The sequence below is a fragment of the Anas platyrhynchos genome, chromosome 6, assembly GCF_047663525.1.
Source record: "Anas platyrhynchos isolate ZD024472 breed Pekin duck chromosome 6, IASCAAS_PekinDuck_T2T, whole genome shotgun sequence".
NCBI classification, from domain to species: Eukaryota; Metazoa; Chordata; class Aves; order Anseriformes; family Anatidae; genus Anas; species Anas platyrhynchos.
In genome coordinates, this window is record NC_092592.1 from 28774693 (window position 1) to 28793796 (window position 19104).

At 49.4% G+C, this 19104-nt stretch overlaps 1 protein-coding gene across 6 annotated transcripts in view; it reads right to left on the reverse strand.

Moving 5' to 3' along the window:
• SH3PXD2A (SH3 and PX domains 2A) overlaps window positions 1-19104 on the reverse strand; it is a 235859-nt gene that overhangs the window by 78960 nt on the left and 137795 nt on the right. For 4 of the 6 annotated variants that reach the window (XM_072039762.1, XM_005008929.6, XM_013102131.5 and 1 more), the window contains 2 exons: window positions 17834-17862; window positions 3751-3798 (listed from right to left, as the gene is read on the reverse strand). In XM_072039762.1, the coding sequence (XP_071895863.1) occupies window positions 3751-3798; window positions 17834-17862 (77 nt within the window). The remainder of the gene's footprint in view (window positions 1-3750; window positions 3799-17833; window positions 17863-19104) is intronic. The other 2 variants (XM_005008931.6, XM_072039764.1) reach the window with 1 other exon arrangement.

Consider the following 19104-nt stretch of genomic DNA (forward strand, 5'->3'; position numbering starts at 1 on the left):
ATAGCTGCATGTTTTCTTTGAGCCTTCTGCCAGTGATCTAGCCCAAAGTATTTTAAGATACAGAGCTTAGTTCTGCCTAAAAATTGGGCTAAGTACTGCACAAAGGATAAAAAAGATTTTACCATGACAAGCACGTGAGATTACACAAGAGCTCAGGGTCTTGGAGTAGACTCAAAAGCAGTTCCCAAACTAACCAGTTCCTGGAGTTAGCAGTGGGATGAAACTAGTGGAGCTTTCCACAGATCTCCTTGGGGACAATGCAGATTCAGAGAAAAGTAGGTTCTATTCCTATTCGGTTTCTTTATAGGATCCAAGCAATCAGGCCTTCAACTCAGGAGATGAGTACTCCAGCCTGGCCATCCTCAGCCCCCCTTCCCCTTCAAAATCCAGGCTATAATTGCACGTCAATTATTCATGGCAGTAAAAGGTCAGATGCGGCTTTTGTCATTAGAGAAGGGGATCCATCTCCATCCTGTCTGCCAGGCAAGAATCCCTCCAGTCATAGCAGCATTCAGTTTTACAGATCAGCAGCTCCTGCTGTAGCAGTTTTGAGCCATGAAACTTTAGGGGCAGAGGCAGAACTTCAGCAACACCTGTAATAATGAAAAGAATTCAGTACAAGTCCAGCCCAGTCTCTGGCTCCTACCAATAAAATAATACTGGCAAGCCCCCTTTTGTCCCATTATCAATGAAAATTAGTATTTGCGAAAGGCTACCAAATGGGTTATTAATACACTGTTATTTCCGTGGCTCCTTTTCTGAGCTCAGCTTGGTAGCTCTCTTACTATGGACAAAGCAATTCCTTGGAGTTTCTGAAGAAGGTGACATTCTGCTTTTAGACAATGGCGGGATTAGAAGCAGAAAGGGATGGGTTAGGACTTACAGGACTCCAAGCCAGAGAAGTTTAGCCTAAAACCTCATCCAACACCCAGTATCAGAATAGGAGAGTGACACAAGGTTGAGCATAATGCACCCAGTGATGGCCAAGTCACTACACAACACCTCTCATCCTGAGATAGCAGCCATAATAACGCACAAGAAGTTTCTCCATAAGTGAGCACCCACGCACACACCTTCCTCCACTCCACAGCACTTATGAGCTCCGCAAGCCTTTCTGTGATGGGGCAATAGGTTCCTCACAGAGCAGCTAAGCCTCAAGTCTTTGTTATCCCTCTGGCTGCACACGCAGAAACCAGGCACAGATGGCAACTCCATGAGCTGCATTAGCTCCCTCTGGGCCCCACGGGTTTCTGCTACCCACAGCCACAGGGAGCCCAAGCCAAACGCACGCACCATCCCCAAGAAGGAAATATGGCCAGCAGAAAGTTAACGTTACTCCTGGATTCCTTCCCCAGCATACGGGGTGCTTATTTTTCCCTCGCATTTCTAAGAAGGGAGATCTGGGTAAGCCTTCAAGTGCCTGGGACAAGTGGCAGCCTGAAGGCAGCCTGGCTTCCAGCGCTGGAGTACGTGTCCGACGCACAGCTAAAAGCAGCAGCAAAACACAGCCCCACGGGGAGCGCATCGGGAACGAGCTTGGCCCACGGTAAATGGCAGGCACTCTCTCAAGTGAGCACACCACTACTGTTTCTTCCTCCTTCACAGCCCTCAGCAGCATTTCCAATAAAATCCTGACAAACGGAGCAATTCGATGCTGACCTTTGCCAACTGGAGCTTGTTAGGATTTTTCGTTTTTTATTTTTGATCTGCTAGGTTTTAAGAGAGCGCCAAGAAAAATTAGAGGCAGGAGGGTGAAAGGAAAAAAAAAAAAGAAGTTGAGTCCTCTTTCCACTCCTTCTTGGAAAGTTGGCTTTCTGAACAGCAATCCCAACCAACTAGGTTACAGGTAGCAACGGTTAAGAAAACTGAAGTATTTTGCACACAGATCTGTTAAACCATTTGGAGATTTTTCACACAGCTGCTAGACTGGGTCCTCCACCAGGCTGAAGTCACCTATATACTTTGGCATTCTCCCTAGTCATGCTCAGCATGGCAACACGTTCACGTTACTCCACATCCCACCAAGCAAACCAGCCAAGGAATTTAACAGCAGTTGGGGTGCCCCCAACAACCCTAATGTTAGTCTGCAATACGGCCCATGGCAGGTCTGAACTGAAGTGGAGCTGTGCAAGAAATGTGGGTTCATTTGGATGAGCAGCAGATATATATCACGTGAACTGGAACAGTTTAGGGAGCTAGAGGCAGTGCTACTTCACTGTGAGACTGTGCATCAACATCTCCCTTTTCGAGCACTGTGCAGTGCAATCGGTCACTTATTTGCCCTATCATCATGCACAGGTTTTGAAGCCAAACTAGCTAAATGCATGTTGCTAAAAGCAGTCAACGGAAATGAAGGAATTTTATCTAATAAGGTTTTACCTTCTTTCTCTTCAGAGAGCTTAAAAGCCTTGGTATTTAATTTGCCATGTTATAGATAGCAACATAAAACAGTCCCAAGAGATGCAAGGGAGTCAGAAAACCAGCCCCAATTCCCCCAAACCAGACAAACCAAGGGCTTCTTGTCACTCTTCCCAAAGAGCACCTCTTCTGTCTCCTTCTCCACACGTTGCCCTCCTGCTCAGTCTCATTCTGTTTGTCTGAACTCCCTCATGACCCACTAACCACCAGGCTCCTGTGACCGAATACTTCAGATATTTCTGCACTGTTATGTCCAGCTACCACCCTGAAATCAGACCTGTTCTGCTCAGATTGGAGACAACATCCCCCGGGGGGTATTAAACTTCTGTCAAAGATAGCATTTCTGAAACCACAGCAGTATGACTTACTAAAAGCCTCTGACAAGCAGGCACTCATCCATCAAGGATGGTGGGGTTTTACTTACATGCTTTGAACAGGGCATGAGCTTGGATATTTAGTAAGTCAGGTGTGGAAAGCAGCAGGATTTTTCCATCTATCCTTGCCTTGAAACCTATGGGTGGCCTTAACTGACTGGGTGCCCAGGCCAGCATCCTTCACAGAAAAGAACTATCATGAGCTACAGACTAAGTTTGAAGAGAGTAAAAGAATATTCTCTGGTATCCCACATCAGGCAACATATTTTTGCAGAGAAATCTACTGATTACTCAAGAAAAGAACCTAATTCTTTATACTATATAGCTTAGCTTTTGCCTTGTATTGGGTTACTTTTCCCCAGGCCTTAACACCTCTATAAGTCGCTTCCCTGATCCTTCCTCCTTTCTGACTCCTTGTGACAAGGAGTCTGAGGCTCCCATGAAAGTTTTGCAAGTTTTGCATCTTCCTCAGTCCCATATGCTCCATAAAACACCCCTTCTACCTACTGTGCAAAAGCAAAGGAGAATTACAGAAAAAGAATGAGCATGCTCTTGTGTTCTTTTCCCTTATCTCAATCCACAAGTTCTCACTTTTGGTCTTCTTCTTCTCTCCCCTGTCCCATGGGGATAGCGAGCAAGCAGCTGTGCAGGTGCTTAGCTGCAGGCCAGGGTCAATGCACCACAAGAGGGGAAGCTGCTTTGGGTTATGGGTCTGGAGCTGGATAAGGAAGATGTCACACAGGAAAATTGTCATCTAGTGATAGCAGCAGGGTGAGACAGGAGTCAGAAAAGCAATGTCCTTGTCATAACTCATGCATCATAAAAAAATACAATGCACAGGCAGACAACAGATCCTGTATATTCACCAGGAGAGACCCATATTCAAGACAACTCCAAAACCACATGATTTAAACAGACTTTTCAATGGCATGCAGAACACCAACACACAAGAAGTTACCTGGAGCAATGCTCTTTTTGGGAGTCTCAGACAAACTGGACATCCAAACTTGAAATCCAAGAAAAGGGCAGCAGAAAAAGAGAAAGCAATTAGAGAAACAAGAATAGTCACAGCAGCAAGTTTGAAAGTAGAAAGTTAGTGAAAACACATTAAAAGAAACGTTAAACTTCTCTTTAGAGTTGCATTGGCGTGGTGGGGACTCAGTTAAAGGTAAAGTCACACAAACTACCCAGTTAAAACAAAAGTTAGGTGACTTGCAGAAGTTATAAGATCTGTAGTGATCCAAATTTGAGATCAGGGAATGAGATATGCTCTGAGCTTATTCCCAAAAGGAGAGGAAATGCATACCAAGAGACAGCTTGACTCATTAAGTCTCAGACCTGCAGAAGTACTTAGCTTTGCAGCTGTTAATGATCCCCGTAAGACCAACAGGCAACTCACAGAGATGGAGCTTAGCAAATCCATTCACGTTTCTACAAGCATTTTGTTACCCTGGTACTGCAGTAAGGAAAGTAACAAGAGACAAATGATGCCCTGTGGAAAAGAGCACAGAGCTCCAATGAAGGTATATTCAAAGCACAAGAAGAAATACCCTTTTTTTAGCCAAAAATACAAGGCAGAAACTTGGTTAAAGACAAAGCTGATACAGTTATTATCAACAAGGTCAAAAGTTTTCCCTCCCCCTCCATGAAAGGAGGTGTAAATACTTGGCTTGGGTTTCTGGGAATAATCTTCAAATATTAAATGCTATTTTTGTCTGAAACATGCTTCCAGTGTATTCAGAAGTCAACAGGTTGGCCCTCATTTCAAAATAAGAACCCGTGAACCCTCCAGTTCTGGGAGATGAGGGAGCATAAGGAGAGCTGTCACCCCCACATAGCCTGGGAGAAGGGATGGGGAGGTGTTCATACAACAGGCTGAGAACTTCCTGAATATTGACAACTTCAAAACACATTTTTTAAAACCCATTTGCAACGTGGAACCCAGTTCTGGACCTGTCAGATACCAGCAAGGATGATGCATCCTTCACATACTGGGAGAGAGGGTTGATCTGTACTGGTGGCCATGTCTACTTGACTTGATATTGTCTTTTGACCCACACAATACCATCAAGACAGCAAAAAGAAAAAGAAAAGCAACCAGTAAGATATCCCTAGAACGCATTTAACTGAGAAATTTCTAGCACAGTGCGAAGCCTGAGAAACAGCTTTCAAACATTCCCACTGGAAACCTGAGGTCCAAGAAACACTTCGCTGCATTTCCTCAGCACTAAAGGAATGGTGAGGTTTTGAAATTCTTCCTTTATATCGGGCCCACAAGTTTAATTGCATTAGAGCAAGACTGGAATTCAGATGGATTTGGCCTTGCGCTTTTCAGTAAGTTCTCTATTGTGGCCACTGGGAAAAAAAAAAAGTGAAAATTTCTAAGCTCCTAGACCCCAAAGCCATGCACTGCACTGTCACATACAGCACAGAATACACCACGATAAGTTGCAATGATTTGTTTTGGGTTGTCATTAGAAGAGGGCTCTGCACTGGTAGAGTGCAACAGGAAATCATCTGGCAGGGCGACCGTGCTTCAGCTTAAAGAGGGAATACGCGGCGTGTTTCTATTACAGGCTCGGGGCACAAACGGGAAAGGGTGTGAAGGAGTTGTTGTCAGCAACTTGTCTATTAGCTTTTTAATACACTTCCACCGCCTTCAGGAAGAGGATTACGAACGTCAGTCAGCCGTCAGATCTTTTTCCAGGCAGAAGAACCTGAATATGGCAGTGATAAATGAGGAAGATGGAGAAACAAGCGGGAAGGGTTTGGTTTGCCCCAGTCCAAGCTGGCAGCAAGAGGCTGAGACAGCCAACAATTAAGAAAAGAGGGAATAAGCTGTGCTTCAGACAAGTTTAGGGCTCCCCTGGATGTGCCTGCCCAAGAAGGGAAGGAGGGAACTCAGCCCCACACCTACAAACACCCCACGACATCCCCTAACTGATGGGGAACGATGCTCACCATAAAGGGGCAAAGCAAAAATCTCCTTGCTTTTAAACACCACATTTTTCTCTCTTTGTCAAAGCCATTGATTTATCCAAATCAGAATAAGAAGGCAAACTAAATAGTAGCTGGTAAACAACCCCCCAGGTCCCAAATGCAGGCTCCCCAGCATCTAGGCAGCAGCAGCAGCACCTCCCGGCTGCCCCAGCCTGACAGCAGCGAGATGTAGATGAGGTTGCTCCTGAAGCAGAAGACAGCTAGCATATTTCAGCTGCTCCTGCACATCTGCTTAGCATTAAACTTCCTTCTTGGGGATTTTTTTTTTTTTTATTCCAAGACGTTTAAGCTCTAATTGCTACCAGCTTCTAAGAGCTCCCCCTACAAATAATAAAAATATCAGACGTTAGGGATGGATTCTGCCCCGCACAGAGCTCAAACGGAGAGCTGTGCAGGGATCCGGGGTACGGGGAGGAGGTCAAGGGCCCCGAAGCACTCTGTGCCCATGCCAACAAAACACAAGCTTTCAACGGTCCCGGGTTTCCCCTCCAGGACAGGGTTTTACTGGAATTCTGCACAGGGCTTGGAGCCGCTTTCCAATGGGATTGGTAACGGTAAACGAACAAACCCTCGCTTCCTGCCTCTCCTCTCCCCCTCCGCTGCACGGCCAAGCGCCGGCTGGTCTCAGATGACTTGGAGGAGGAGGGGGGGAAATCTCAGTATTTGGAAGGGAAATTAAAGCTGCCTGCTCAAAGCAAGCCACTCCTAAGGCAACGGCATCCTGACTCTGCTCCTAACGCCAGCCCCCCCCAGTCCTCGCTGCCGCCTTCAGCTGGAGCCAGAACAAACCCCTCTGATCGGAATTATTTTTAAAAGCTCCAAAGAAACGCAGGTCCATAAATTACAGCGAAGCCACGGAGCCAAGGCAGTTGTGCAGAGCGCTGAGGAGGCTCCCTTCAGAGCCACAGCGCCCAGAAATAGCCACAGAAAAAGCTCCATCCTGCTGGAGCTGCTGCGAGGAAGCTGGGGGACTCCGGGATGGGCCAGCCCCAGTCCTCAGGTGGGGAAGGGAAGGAAGGAAGGAATTAGAGAGACAAAGGCTTTGAAGGCTTAATTAAGCCAGTTGTCATGATGAACTAAGACACATGAAACATGATTTTATTTAGATTTCACCAGAAGCTTTCCTGCCGCCACCGAGAGCCATTTGTTTGCCGCTCCTCCCACTGCTGGGGAGAGAAGAGGCGCCAGACTGCTGGGGACTGACGCTTCGCACCGACACAGCCCCAACTCATCCCATTTGAGTTGCAGCCTGTTTGTCTTGCATGCAGCTAGAGCAGAGAAAGCTTCAGGGAAAATGCCTGAAAACATCTAGAGTTGAATGCACGAGCACAAAGCCACCACATCCACACCCCTGTTCCACTCCAGCCCTGCACATCCAGCCGGGTCCTGGTCCAGCAGGTGCAAAGCAGCTCCTCAAACACAGCCCTCCCACCTGATGCAGGTTCCCTTTTGTCAATAGCATTGTTCAAAGCTCAGTTCAACACTGAGTACAGTGCCCGTTATTTAATACTGCTAAATAGAGGTTGCTTCTAGCCTAAAGGTTGACAGCGTGCAACCCCATTGTTGCAAGAGATGTTCCTCACCAGGGAACTGGATGGGACTGTCTTGCTTAGGACTGTAAAAGAAGTTTAATTACACAGACATGACCTTTCTTTGAAGCTGCCTTCCACACAGATAGCAGCAATAGAGACATTTAACTAACAGGCTCTTCTGTTCTCTCGAAGCCCTACCTCAAACGTCACCTGGGAATCCTGAGATCTCCACAAAGCTCTGCAGCTACGGGGTACAGCAAAAAATACTGAGAAATGCAGTATAAGAACAGGTGGCCTTGCTGCAGAGATGCTGATACCTGAAAGGGACTGCCCTTCTCCAACAGGCATCAGCTCTGTAGGGCATTAGTCCTCTCCATAATCAAACACTGCTGGCTCAGATAGCCAAGGACTGCAGCAGTGAGTGGAGCTAAGCATTTTGTAGATGCATTTCCCAGCCATTCACCCTCCCTAACTTACCCAGAAGGGTGAAAATAGTAAGTAATATAATTTTAGACTGAACTGAAACTGTATTGACTTCCTGGGAAATCAGCAATCGGTGCTCCACTCCAGAGAACTTACTGGTGGTCCAGTGATTTCTCAGGCTGGAACTGGGGGAGGTAAATGCTTTTTGCTCCTCCATCACCATTAAAGGCACTAAGAGATGAACGGGGGTGTTCTCATCCCATCAGTGGTATTTGATAAATCAGCAAGAAAAAGCTGCAGTGGGGTGTTTCTTAGAAGCTGCCCAATTCTTAGAAAAGGCTAGAGCCTTGTTCACTGAAACGTTCCTCGCCTAGGGCACAACTGAAAATAGAAGCTAAAATTTTGTTTCAATCACGGTTTCCGAGGTCAAGCATGCCAAAGTGCTGGTATAAATGAAGTGCCAGTTATCCTAGCTGCTCAGGTAGGGCACCACACTGCCCAGAACAGGTAAGCCCCAACTCATCACTGCCTTTCCCTCCTCTCCAGCCAAGCTGAGGGACAACCTCTTTTTTCTCTTCCAGCCTCTTTGCCTCCAGCTGGGGCTTGACTGGTTAAATGAGAAGGTAAGGAGATACACAGAGCTAGACCAGGGGCGGGGGGCAGAATATGAGGTGTTACCAACCCCTGAGGAACCAGAGTACCTGCTTTTAGCAGTTAGCCTGTATCAGAGTCCACCTGTAGCTCTACAACATGGGTGTACAGTAAATTGCAATAAATAAAAAAAAAGCAGATGAGCCTCAGCCTGAATGAGAACCATTTTCACACATCCCTGGCTCACACAATTAACTCATTCAATTAGGCAGAAAACAACAGAGAGCAGGAGAAACAGGAGGATGGCACAGAAAGGCTACGAGTGTTTTGGTCGATTGCTTCAATCCCTGCTGCCCAAGGCATCCTGTTTAGCTGTGCCATTGATGTCCCAGAGGGACCCAAAACAAAACCAACATTTGTGCCCGGTGCCTGACCCAGGGTGGGCCCGCTAACCACCCCGGCCCTCCCCACAGCTGCTGAAATAAGCTTCCCTTGTTCTTATGGCTGGGACATTGGTGCCACACCTTTAAAGCAAGTGTTTTAGGATAGCCTTTGAAGGAATACCGAGATTGGTTCGAGTCCGTTTTGTATTTTTTTTTTCCTCCCCCAAACAGAGACTTGGTGTGTTTTGAAGTCTCTCATCTTCGCAGAGATGTCTCCTCTCCCACACACCTAAAGCAGAGCAGCATCACCTCCACTCCACACGCCATCTGCTCGACAGGCAGTCCGTTAAAGAGCTACATCTCGGCAAATATTTGGCTAGTTGATAATCCCCAGCATTTTCCCAATATGCAAATCCAGCTAAAGCGCAGGAGTAAGAGGATTTGACAGCAGGCATTAAATAAAACCTTTAATTTTAGTCCTATTCGCTGGGCTCAGCCTCCTGACAGGCAGGGCTCGGAGGGGCTGTGTGTGTGCAGGGTGGGAGCAGAGGGGCTGAGCCCGGGCAGCTCCATCCCCTCCTGGGCAGGAGCAGCCACCCTGGAGCTGCTGGGGCTCCTCGCCTCCCCGGCACCACGCTGCACACCCGTCTCAGCCCACTTCCACTTGCCACGTAAGCAGGGCTGCCTGGCGCACGGCAGACCCACACACGCTGCTTGGAAAACGTTCGCATCTGGCTTTCACGTGACTCAGAAATTCATCATCTGGATAACTCGCTCCTGCCGGGGAGAAAGCCACAGCCGAGGAGTCCCTGCCCGAGTCGGGATGGAGCTGTGGGGTGAGAGGGGCTGCCTGTGAGACACACAGCACAGCTCCCTGCTTACCCGCTGCACGTCAGCCGCCTCATTCAGCCCTTTGTCCTTTACAGGAGGAACAGCTTGGGAAAAAAAAAAAATATGGAGTCCCAATTTTCTACTCTGTTTACTTCTGCAAAAGCCCGCCCTAATCCCATTTGCGAGCCCAGAAGTACACAGGGCTGTTTAGGGCTTGTTCTGGCAGCCATGGTGCACATTAACTCTTTCCACATGGCAGAGGAGGGCTGCTTCCCACATGAGTGCTATGCTCCCTGCACACACAGCTTTGTAGAAGTTCCCAGAGTTGCTGGAAATTGCCTGGAATATCTGAACACCAGCCCACACCTACAGCTGTACAAACTGAGAGCATCACTCGTCTGAGGGGGGTAAGAAAAAGCCCTCGACACTGCCAAGGAGGACGGCAGAGAGCCCCCGGCCATCGCACTTGGAAAGTCACAGGTACGTAGGAACGCCAGGAGTCGTGCATGGCTCAAACACTCAAAAAGAAAAGGGAAAAAAAAAGAGCCAGGATCAAATCCCTACTGCAAGAAGTCCCCCAGCCAAGCGCAGGGAGCGCAGTGCAGCAGCAGCGTGTCCGGGCAGCCTGGTTTAGCTGGCAGCAGGCTGAGCTGGCCCACAAATGCATATGTGATAACCCCTGCTGAGCACCTAGAAGGAATGTTTGCAGCCATCTCTGATTAGAGGAGCCACCCCAGCCACGTCAGACCAGTGAGGGTTTTGCCTGTCACATGGCTGTGCACAGGCTAACCCAAACGTGACGGTGAAAAAATCATGCCCTAAGCTTCAGGCCCTTAGGGAACACTGTTTGTGGGGTCAGTGCTCTCAGTTTTTTAAGGCCACGCACCCTGCCATCCAGGTTTCCTTCTCACAAGAGATTCGAGTTTCAGGTGCCCACCAGCCTGATATTGTTATCCCAACCCCTGGGTGAAAGCTCTGCTCCTCCCTCCCATGCAGCTGGAGCCCGCCGGTGCCACGCACAGATTCCTGCAGAGGCTGAGGACCATCACCGTGCACTCCAGCCCCTGAGTGCATTTCTCACCTGCCTTATCGAAGGCAGCAAAATGAAAACCTGATACCACAGCTCCCTGCGAGCAGGAGAGGAAAATCCCACGCAGGCAGCGTTAGCACCATCTGCCACTTGTCAGACAGAGCAGGAAGGCAGCACAGGAGCAGACGGAGAACAGAGGACTCCCCAAAAAATCAGCAGAAAAGCCATCACACCCCTTTAGAGACAAAAGCACCGGGGCATTCAGCAGGGTGCATGCTGTCCTGCCTTCCATCGCCGTGCTCCAGCCACACCTCATTCTTGCAGCCCTTCCCTGCCCAGCCGGCCCTCTCCCCCCGACGCGGGGCTCTGCGCAGTGTTAGCTGCGAGCTGGGAAGCGCAGGGAGCACAAACACATTCCTTTCCCTAATCCCGCACCCTGTCCCCACACTTCAGCTTAAAAGCCGGGCGGCGAAGCAGAAAGCCCACACAAGGCACACACAACTGCTCCTCTCCTGTCCTCGTCTTCCTCCCCCCAGCATCTGGGCCACCCAGAATAGGCCAGCGAGCCCGTACAGCCAGCAGGCTACACATCTCGTCAGCAGGAAGGCTGAAATAAAAAGAATAAACTCCTCTATCTGCTCTTCTCTTCAGTAGCCTCAGGCAGAAGGCCAAAGCGTCTCAGTTTAAACAGCGACGTTAAAAATGTGGTGTGCGAGGAGGATGGCGAGATCAGCTTCCTCCTGCCAGAATCCCCCAGGCTGGGCTTGGAGGGTGGACTGGACAGATTTACACCACGACCAGAGATGCAAAACGGTGTCACACACGGGGATGGAGGCAGCCTGGCGTAGCCAGAGCTCTTCCTCAGACCCCTCTCGGTGCCGGTGCAGCTGAGCAGAGAGCAAACAGCCCTGCTTTGGCAGAGCTGATGTTGCTTCAGCTACGTGGTAACTCACAGACTTGATTAAAATAAATCAGGAAAGAAAGTGAGCTGCTTGGGGAATTATTACATCAGGCAAAAGCCAGTGAGTGGAACGGCAGTGAGAGAGGAGCACATTCGCTAGGAGAGGGATTAAATCTCCATCGTGAGGAGAGGGAGCTCTGCCATCAGGAACTGGACCGAGGACGCACATCAGGGTCAAGAACTCCTGGCTCCCTCCAGACCAAGGCCCAGGATGCTCAGCCCCAGTAACCACATGTTAAATTTTGTTTTGGGCCTTGGTTGCTACGCTTCTGCTTACTCTACCCTTCTTTTATTACTAATTCCCTTTATCCTCTTGCTTAAAAAAAAAAAAAAAAAAAAAAAAAGCACTAAGTGAGAACCAAGATGTTCTGCCAGAATCTGCTCTGGTGTTTAAATTCCATGTGGTAATTAGTACATGGAGCCAAGGAGGTTAATTGTAAGTGGGAGAGGAGATCCTGATTGCTGAGCAGGAGCACTCCTGTCCGCACACGTTTGTGAAGCTGCGGAGCAGCGGCTGGCAAACGCCCCAGGCCAGCCTCAGCACCCAGCCCAAGGACACCAAGGCAGTCCCCATCACTGCTCCTGCACGGACTAATTGCAGAAAACAAGGCGAGGAGCACGGCACGCACATGTGATTCATCAGGGCACAAACAAGAGCACGTGCCTCAGCCTGCAGGAATCACGTCGCACCACAGAGTTCTTGCAAGGACTGAGACACTGAGCCCAAGCTGTGTGGTTTAAGATGTTCCTGGGGCCTTGCCATGAGCTTGGACAAACTTAGATCCCCATTCACTGCCTTAAAAAACAAACAAAAAACTCTTCTTGGCCAAAGCTTTCCTTTCGGATGGAGTACAGGGAGACAGATGTCAGAGAGAAATGAACGATGAGAACAGAATGCCTGAAACTCGCATTTGGGTTGAAAACCACGTTTTAGCTTTGCTGCTGCTCTCACCTCAGCTCAGGTTCATTAAGCAACAACCAGCTGCCTGCTTCGTCACTCACGCACTCCACACAGGTCGCCCGAAGACATCTGCTGAGTTATCACCCAGACAGAAGATGCGCAGCCTCACAGTGGGATTCACCACGGTAGTTAATTGGATTTTTCCAACATCTTCATAAGCTTGCTCTCAGGTTTAGCCCCTTTGAAGGCCCATTTAAAAGATTCAGTCTTCCTCTTGGTAGTTACAGGGGGAGAGGAAGGGCAGAAGGAAATCAAGACATTTAACCCATCTCTTAAGTATCACAAAATACCTGCTAAGGCTGGAAGCTCTGCATCCTCTCCTCTCCCCATACCCATGCACAGCTAAACGCCTGCCAGAGAGCCATGAGCTAGCAGGGGACTCCATGTTCATAGTCATGCCATAAAGACTTCATCCCTGGGGTCGACTCCTAGGTCCTGGGACAGGTAGAAACAGCCCCAGCCACACAGGTTCAGCTAATGGCTCACACATCTGTAAGCCCGCTGAATGATTAAGCCCAGAAGGGCTAGCACACACCATTCATTTCCTCCATATTACCTCAAAAGGAGGCAGTTCAAACTGAAGTTAAGAAAATAAAGTCATTTATAAAAAGAAAAGAAACTCGCAAGACAAGCCACAGAGCTGTAAGCGCAGGCTAGACGTGTGGTGTGACAGGACCAAAGAGGTTAAGCTCTGAGGTGATGAGCATAGCTCCACAACAAACCCAAAAAAGAGCAAAGAGTTGAGCCATTCTCCTTTGTAACTACAAAGAAAGGAGAAAAATCTATCCCCGATAACTCAAACAGCAATTGAGGCATCTCCCTAAAGGTGGCACAAGACCTGCCCAGCGCTCTGCTTCTCCTTCACTTGGAGGCCCTCAGGCTGGAGTTGCCGTCCCCTCTCTCAGCTCCGCTTAATTTCCCCGTTGAGGGATAAGAGAGCATTACAGAGACATCTATAAAGAGACAGAATTTGAGAAGTGGCTTCAAATGCACTCTGAAGTTTTTATTTACTTAGCCAGCAGATACATCCTTCCTCATTTCAGGCTGCAGAACGGGAAGGGACCGGAGGTTGTCATCTGAGTGCTGCAGTGCTCTGCGAGTCCAAGAGCTGGACGTGGGAACCGAGCTGAAGGATGCTTCTCTGTGCTGGGGAAGCCAAGCCTCGTCGACGTCCTCACCAAAGCACCACTGGCTTGGAGCGAGCTGCTGAGCTAATTCTCTAAGTGCTCAGTTCCAGGGGCTATTTAAACAGCCTTCAGCTGGCAGCCTCCGCCAGAGCCTGGCCAGCTTGATGCAGGCAGGATCCGATCAATTAGAGAGGGGAGACACCGCGGTGCTGCTGGAGCCATAAACCTAAGGTTTATTTCCCCTCAGAGGGGGACATCCTACCCCACAGCAATGAGGGGTAAGAAAAAGCCACTAAGCAGCAGCTCAAAGCCAGCAAGAGCGAGCAAGCAGGGGGGGATTTTGTTATGCTTTCAGAAATGGGGGGGGGGTCCAGCAGTGCTTTTGCTAGCAGGCACTAAAGGAGTGTGCACAAGAGCCTGGCTGCCCACAGGGCAGGTGGCAGAAAGAGATTCCTTAGCCTTGAAAGCAGAGGTGAAACAGCATCTTCTGCCATCTTTGTTAAAAAGGGGAACTCTCAGTAATCAAGGAGCATGAAGATTCAGTATGGAAAAGCCCTGGAGCCCGTGTCACCTCCCTGTTGCCACCAAATACCAGGTCTCAGATGCTTGCTCCAGCATCACAACTGAGAATCTAACAACTTTGGCATTAAACAAGTAAAGAAAGATTCTCAGCAAAGGGAGAAACACACTCCAGGAGTTTGGAGCTTGTTCTAGCCAGCAACAGTGTAGTGTGAGTATGGGGGACATCCCTGGGGAGAAACGTCCTCCAACTGCTTTTTACAAGCCACATCAGGATTAGCAGATGTCTCAAGGGTTAATTAGTTCACCATGCACAGATGGGAGCTGGTAGGGTTGGGAGAGTGGATTAACCTAATTTGTGGTTCATAATGTACCATGCAAATATCCCTTACCAGGCTCCAAGTCATTCTGCCCTTATTTTGATTTGAGGAGAGAAAGCCCCAGCGGATGCCTGTGCAGAACTAGCACCTATTTGGAGTGACAAATGAGCTGCTGTTCCCTTGGTTAACACGACTGAGGGATCAGTCTGAAGGGCAATTCTTTCCCTGTTTGCTACAGAGGGTCTTCAGAGAGACCTGGATGGGAGCACTTGTTGCAAGCACGCAGATTATGCCCACCAGAACCGCTCCTCGCAGTTGTAATGAGGCCTCATCGGTGCTGACAGATGGTCATAGAGCAACAATTCAATTGACTGGAAATATGAAGGCAGCTCTCCAAAGCAGCTCTGCGGCACGTCAAGCAAAGCCCCAGAAATCCAAGGTAACAGCACACGTGGTGCTTGAGGTCACACCAAATGCCCGTGCCTACGCAGAGCCTCAGCTGCTTCAGCAAAGCTCCAGCTCTCGGGGCTGGCTGCAGGTTAAAGCGTTTATAATTAGATCACAGCCCAGGGAAGGGCTGCGTGTTTATAGAGCTCTTTGCACAGGAGGAAGCCTGGCTCAGGGCTGGCATGCAGAGATGCCCCAGATCACTGCAAGACCCTTCTGTTTAGCTAAGCTAGGGCCACGCTGCTGCGCGTGGTTCAGGAGGTCTCCAAATGTTTACAACCAGTATCAGCTGCAGTGATAAATGTTTCCATAACTCCTCTTCAACTCTGAACTTCTCCAATTTCTCCCTGCTTTAAGGGTTGAGCACGAGACCAGCTAGAAATGCACTCGCTGGCAAGGCAGAGGTCAGCACAGAGGTGGCGCTGGCTGTTGGAGGCATTCCCCAAATGTTTCTGCCATCAGCACGCTCGTGCCCTGCCTGCCACGCCTGAGATGCAGCAGCTGCAAGATTCCTGCCTGACAGCAGGGGATGGCTGTGCTCACGTGCAGGAGTCTCCTCCCAGCTCATCCTTGGTCAAGGCAAAATGTGTGCTCTCAGGTCCGATTTGTTGGGAGACATTTGCACTTAAAAGTGCCGCTTTGTCCCATTTAAGGATGGAGTCGTGCTCGCACCTACAGAGGAAACTGTGCTTCAAAGTTATTTGTTATCTTAAAAGGCTCTTTACAAGGCAGGCTGGGAAGCTGTGCTTATTTACCCCCTCGCTAGATCAAGTGTCATAAAGCCGCTCTTTGTTAGAGGCTGTAACCACCAACTCCCTGGGCATGTTCCTTGGCTCGTTGTGCACGTACTCCCACAACATCCAGCTCCAGGCAGAACCAAGCATTCCCCCGCCACCCTAAATTCAGGCGAGAAGATGGCTGAGAACAGAGCCCCTTTATCCAGCTCCCTTTGGTCAGGGAGCTGCTTCGCATTCCTGTCAGTGCAGCCTAAGTGGAGAAAGAGCATCCCGAAAACCCCACTGGTTCCACATCCTGCAAGCAGTAACAGCCAGCAAGAAGCAGAGAAGAAATTGCCCCAAAAGGAGCCCCAGCAGCACACAGAGGTGGGAGGGACAAGGAGGGGGAGCCCAGCCTGAGCCCTGGCCTCCTGGATGGATGAGCAGGGCTCTGGGGATGCCTCATGGTAGGAGGCCAGTGGAGAGCACCAGGCACAGTTGGTGCCTCAGCTCCACAGGCTCAACTTAATCCTTCTTCCCCCAGCATCATGGTAGATCAGTCCCAGCTTCTCCACAGAGCCACAGGAATAGAGCAGGAACAATTCCTCGCATCCCTTGCAAGAGCAATGCTGTAGCTCCTGTGTATGACAACTGGGGCACTGGCCCCAGAGCTCTCCTGGTTTTCTGGGGCTGTTCTAGGTCAGTGCTAAATCAGGTTGCCCCAGGGACTTCAGCAGCATTTCTCAGCACATTTTGCAGGGCCCCAAAGCACTTGGCGCTCTGGATAGGGCACTGCGAGCCAGGAGCTCTCGCAGCTTTGCAGCCTGCCCCTCTGGAGAGCACCGCTGCCCATTTAATTCACCGTCCATTTTGCGCAAACAGTGCAAAGTTCACTTAATGTTATGTGCTAGAAGTGCACCTGCATCTCTGTAAAAGGACCCGTTTTAATTGCAACGCAGAGAGAAGCTTTGTAGGACAAGGGGAAGATGAAATCTCCTCCAGTTTCTAGTGTCAGGCCAGCACCTCGTGCCACATTGCCCCTTTGCTACCACCCCCACCTGCATTTGCAGTAACTGCTGAATGAACTCAGGGGAAGAGCACCACAGGCACTGGCCTGCAAAGGGAACAGCCATTTAATGCACAGGATGGCAGGGTCAGGGAACAGCTCTGCATCACTGTATCACTTAGCTTATTACAGGGCTGCAGCATAAAAGCTCTCATAATTAGCAAATCAATCTAGGTAGCAACATTCACTGAGATCAGTACTTCGCATTCATCTTGCCCAGAGACCCAGCCATTGCAGTGTTTCTTCATCATCATCATCTTAAAGAGGAAAAAAAGTAAAGAAATAAAACCCTCCCCTCCCATCCACACAGGCCAGAGTTTTCCAGGAGTTGCTAATGGTCCAAAAGGCCCCTTTGGATGCCCTGATTGCGATTTGGAGCACCCAGGACTCCAAACAAAGTCAATGAGAGTTGCAGGTGCTTAGGAGAAGGGAGGGGGAAACCAACCACGTCCAGCTCAGAGCAGCCAAATGCAGAGGCCCGTAATTACATGTCCCTACTCCCTATTGAAAGCACATCTGTAAAAATCACCGAGAGCTCCAAGGGGAGGAGAAAATTTGGTTTTGTGTAGTTTCAGATTAGGGCTTTATAGGACATCTGAATCCAGGAGTTAAAAACAAAACACTGAGCTTGAGCCATTGATTCAGCCCAAACCCTGACACAGGCACAGAGAACATTTTGCATCAGAAGCCTTACCACATCCTTTTAGAAAGGCAAAAATAAGATTCAGGTCAGAACAGAAAAGCATTTCCTCCCTTTTCCACCCCCATGAAAAGGATCCACAACTCTCAGGCTGCATTTTGACTGAGCTCAGGTAAAGACATACTTAAGGAAAAAAAATATAAAGAAATTGAACACAATTACTTTCTTGGATTAGAGAGAGGGCTGCATAAATACAGTTAGAGGAAAGCAGTCATTTCAATTGCAATACTGTATAAGGCAGGTTTCTTTTCCTTTCTAGCAGGGAAGAAATAATCTGATGCCTGTCTGTAGCAGGCTTCAGCAACCCAAAGTTAAACTGCTACACAGTTTCATGCAGCACAAGATAAAGGGAAGGTTTGAAAAGGAGAAGGGGAAAGAAGAAAAAAAAAGTCCTCTCTGTAACCATGCAGAACATAGAAAGCCTGGTGTCTTACCTGATTTTCTCTTTGAAGATCCATAGTCCCTGAAAAAAAGACAACAACAAATAGACATGGTTAGAGCTGGAAGCGGTGGCGAGAGAAGGGGCGCGTCCCAAATTTCCACCCATATGCTCAAGGGCTCATCCTGCCCACTCCCTCCTTTAAAGAGGAGGTCAGGGCTGCAAGGCATTGACAGGCAAGGGCTGGGACAGATCCTGAGCAGCACCGGCTCATCAGCAGCAGCAGCTGGGGCTTCTGCAGCACCAGGGGCTGGGGGAGCATGTGATCAACTAGACAGAGCAAACCATCCACCAGCAGCAAGGCAGGGGAGAAGGGTGTCATTTTTTCCCCTTTAAATCGAGCTATTAAACGCGTGGCTACTGAATTAACCCCTGGTGTTCCCCTGGAGAGGAAGGGGAACGTTAGCTGCTCGCTGCAGGGCTGCGGCTGCTACGGGCTTATCTGGCTCGCAGTCCCCTCCTTTCAGGGGCTGCTTAATTTGTGCATAACCTCCAGATCCCTCCTAGCTATCTCTGACACGCACTTGTCTTCCCTGAGGAAAAAAAAAAAACACCCCAAACTTTGTCCCTCCTTCTTTTTTCCGGGATGGGGAATGACCCCTTACTTTTTATAGGGATTTCGAGGGTGTCGGCACCTTTGCTTTTGACAGAGCAGCTGAAAGCTCAAAAAGCTGCTACAGAAGTGGGAAGAAATTACAGAACAGAGCTGTGAGAACTGATTCGGATAAGCAGAAGCAAGGACAGAGACACTTTGCTACGGCTGTGCTTCCCCCCGGCGCTCTCAGGAAAATCTCAGCCCTGGCTCTGAAAGGGTCTGCGCAGCCGGGAGCCGGGGCAGGGGCAGAGCAGGCAGCGATGGCATCAGTGTCAGGCACAGTGCCCGCAGCACGGTCACACACTGCACACCCGGCAGTGATAACGCTGGGAAAATCATCCAGGCTCCCTGCAGGAGGCTGCAGGAATCCCACCGCAGGGGTGGCAGCAGCCTCTGAATGTCCCGGGCTGCCAGGAGCGGGGTTGTCCCTTGCAGCACGCTGCGTGCTCCAAGGGGACAGTGAAAAAAGGAGCCCCCAGCTACCCCGAAGTGTGTATTTAATTCATGCACTGAATTTCAAGCCAGCTCAGGGGATCATCTGAAGAAACAACGCGTGTCTGAAGGGCAGAGCTACATCTCAATCAGCTGCTTCTCCCAGCACTCCGCATGCACCCCGTGCCTTGCACGTCTAGGATGTGCTTCCAGTGAGTAACAACCATCCAGGATTTTTT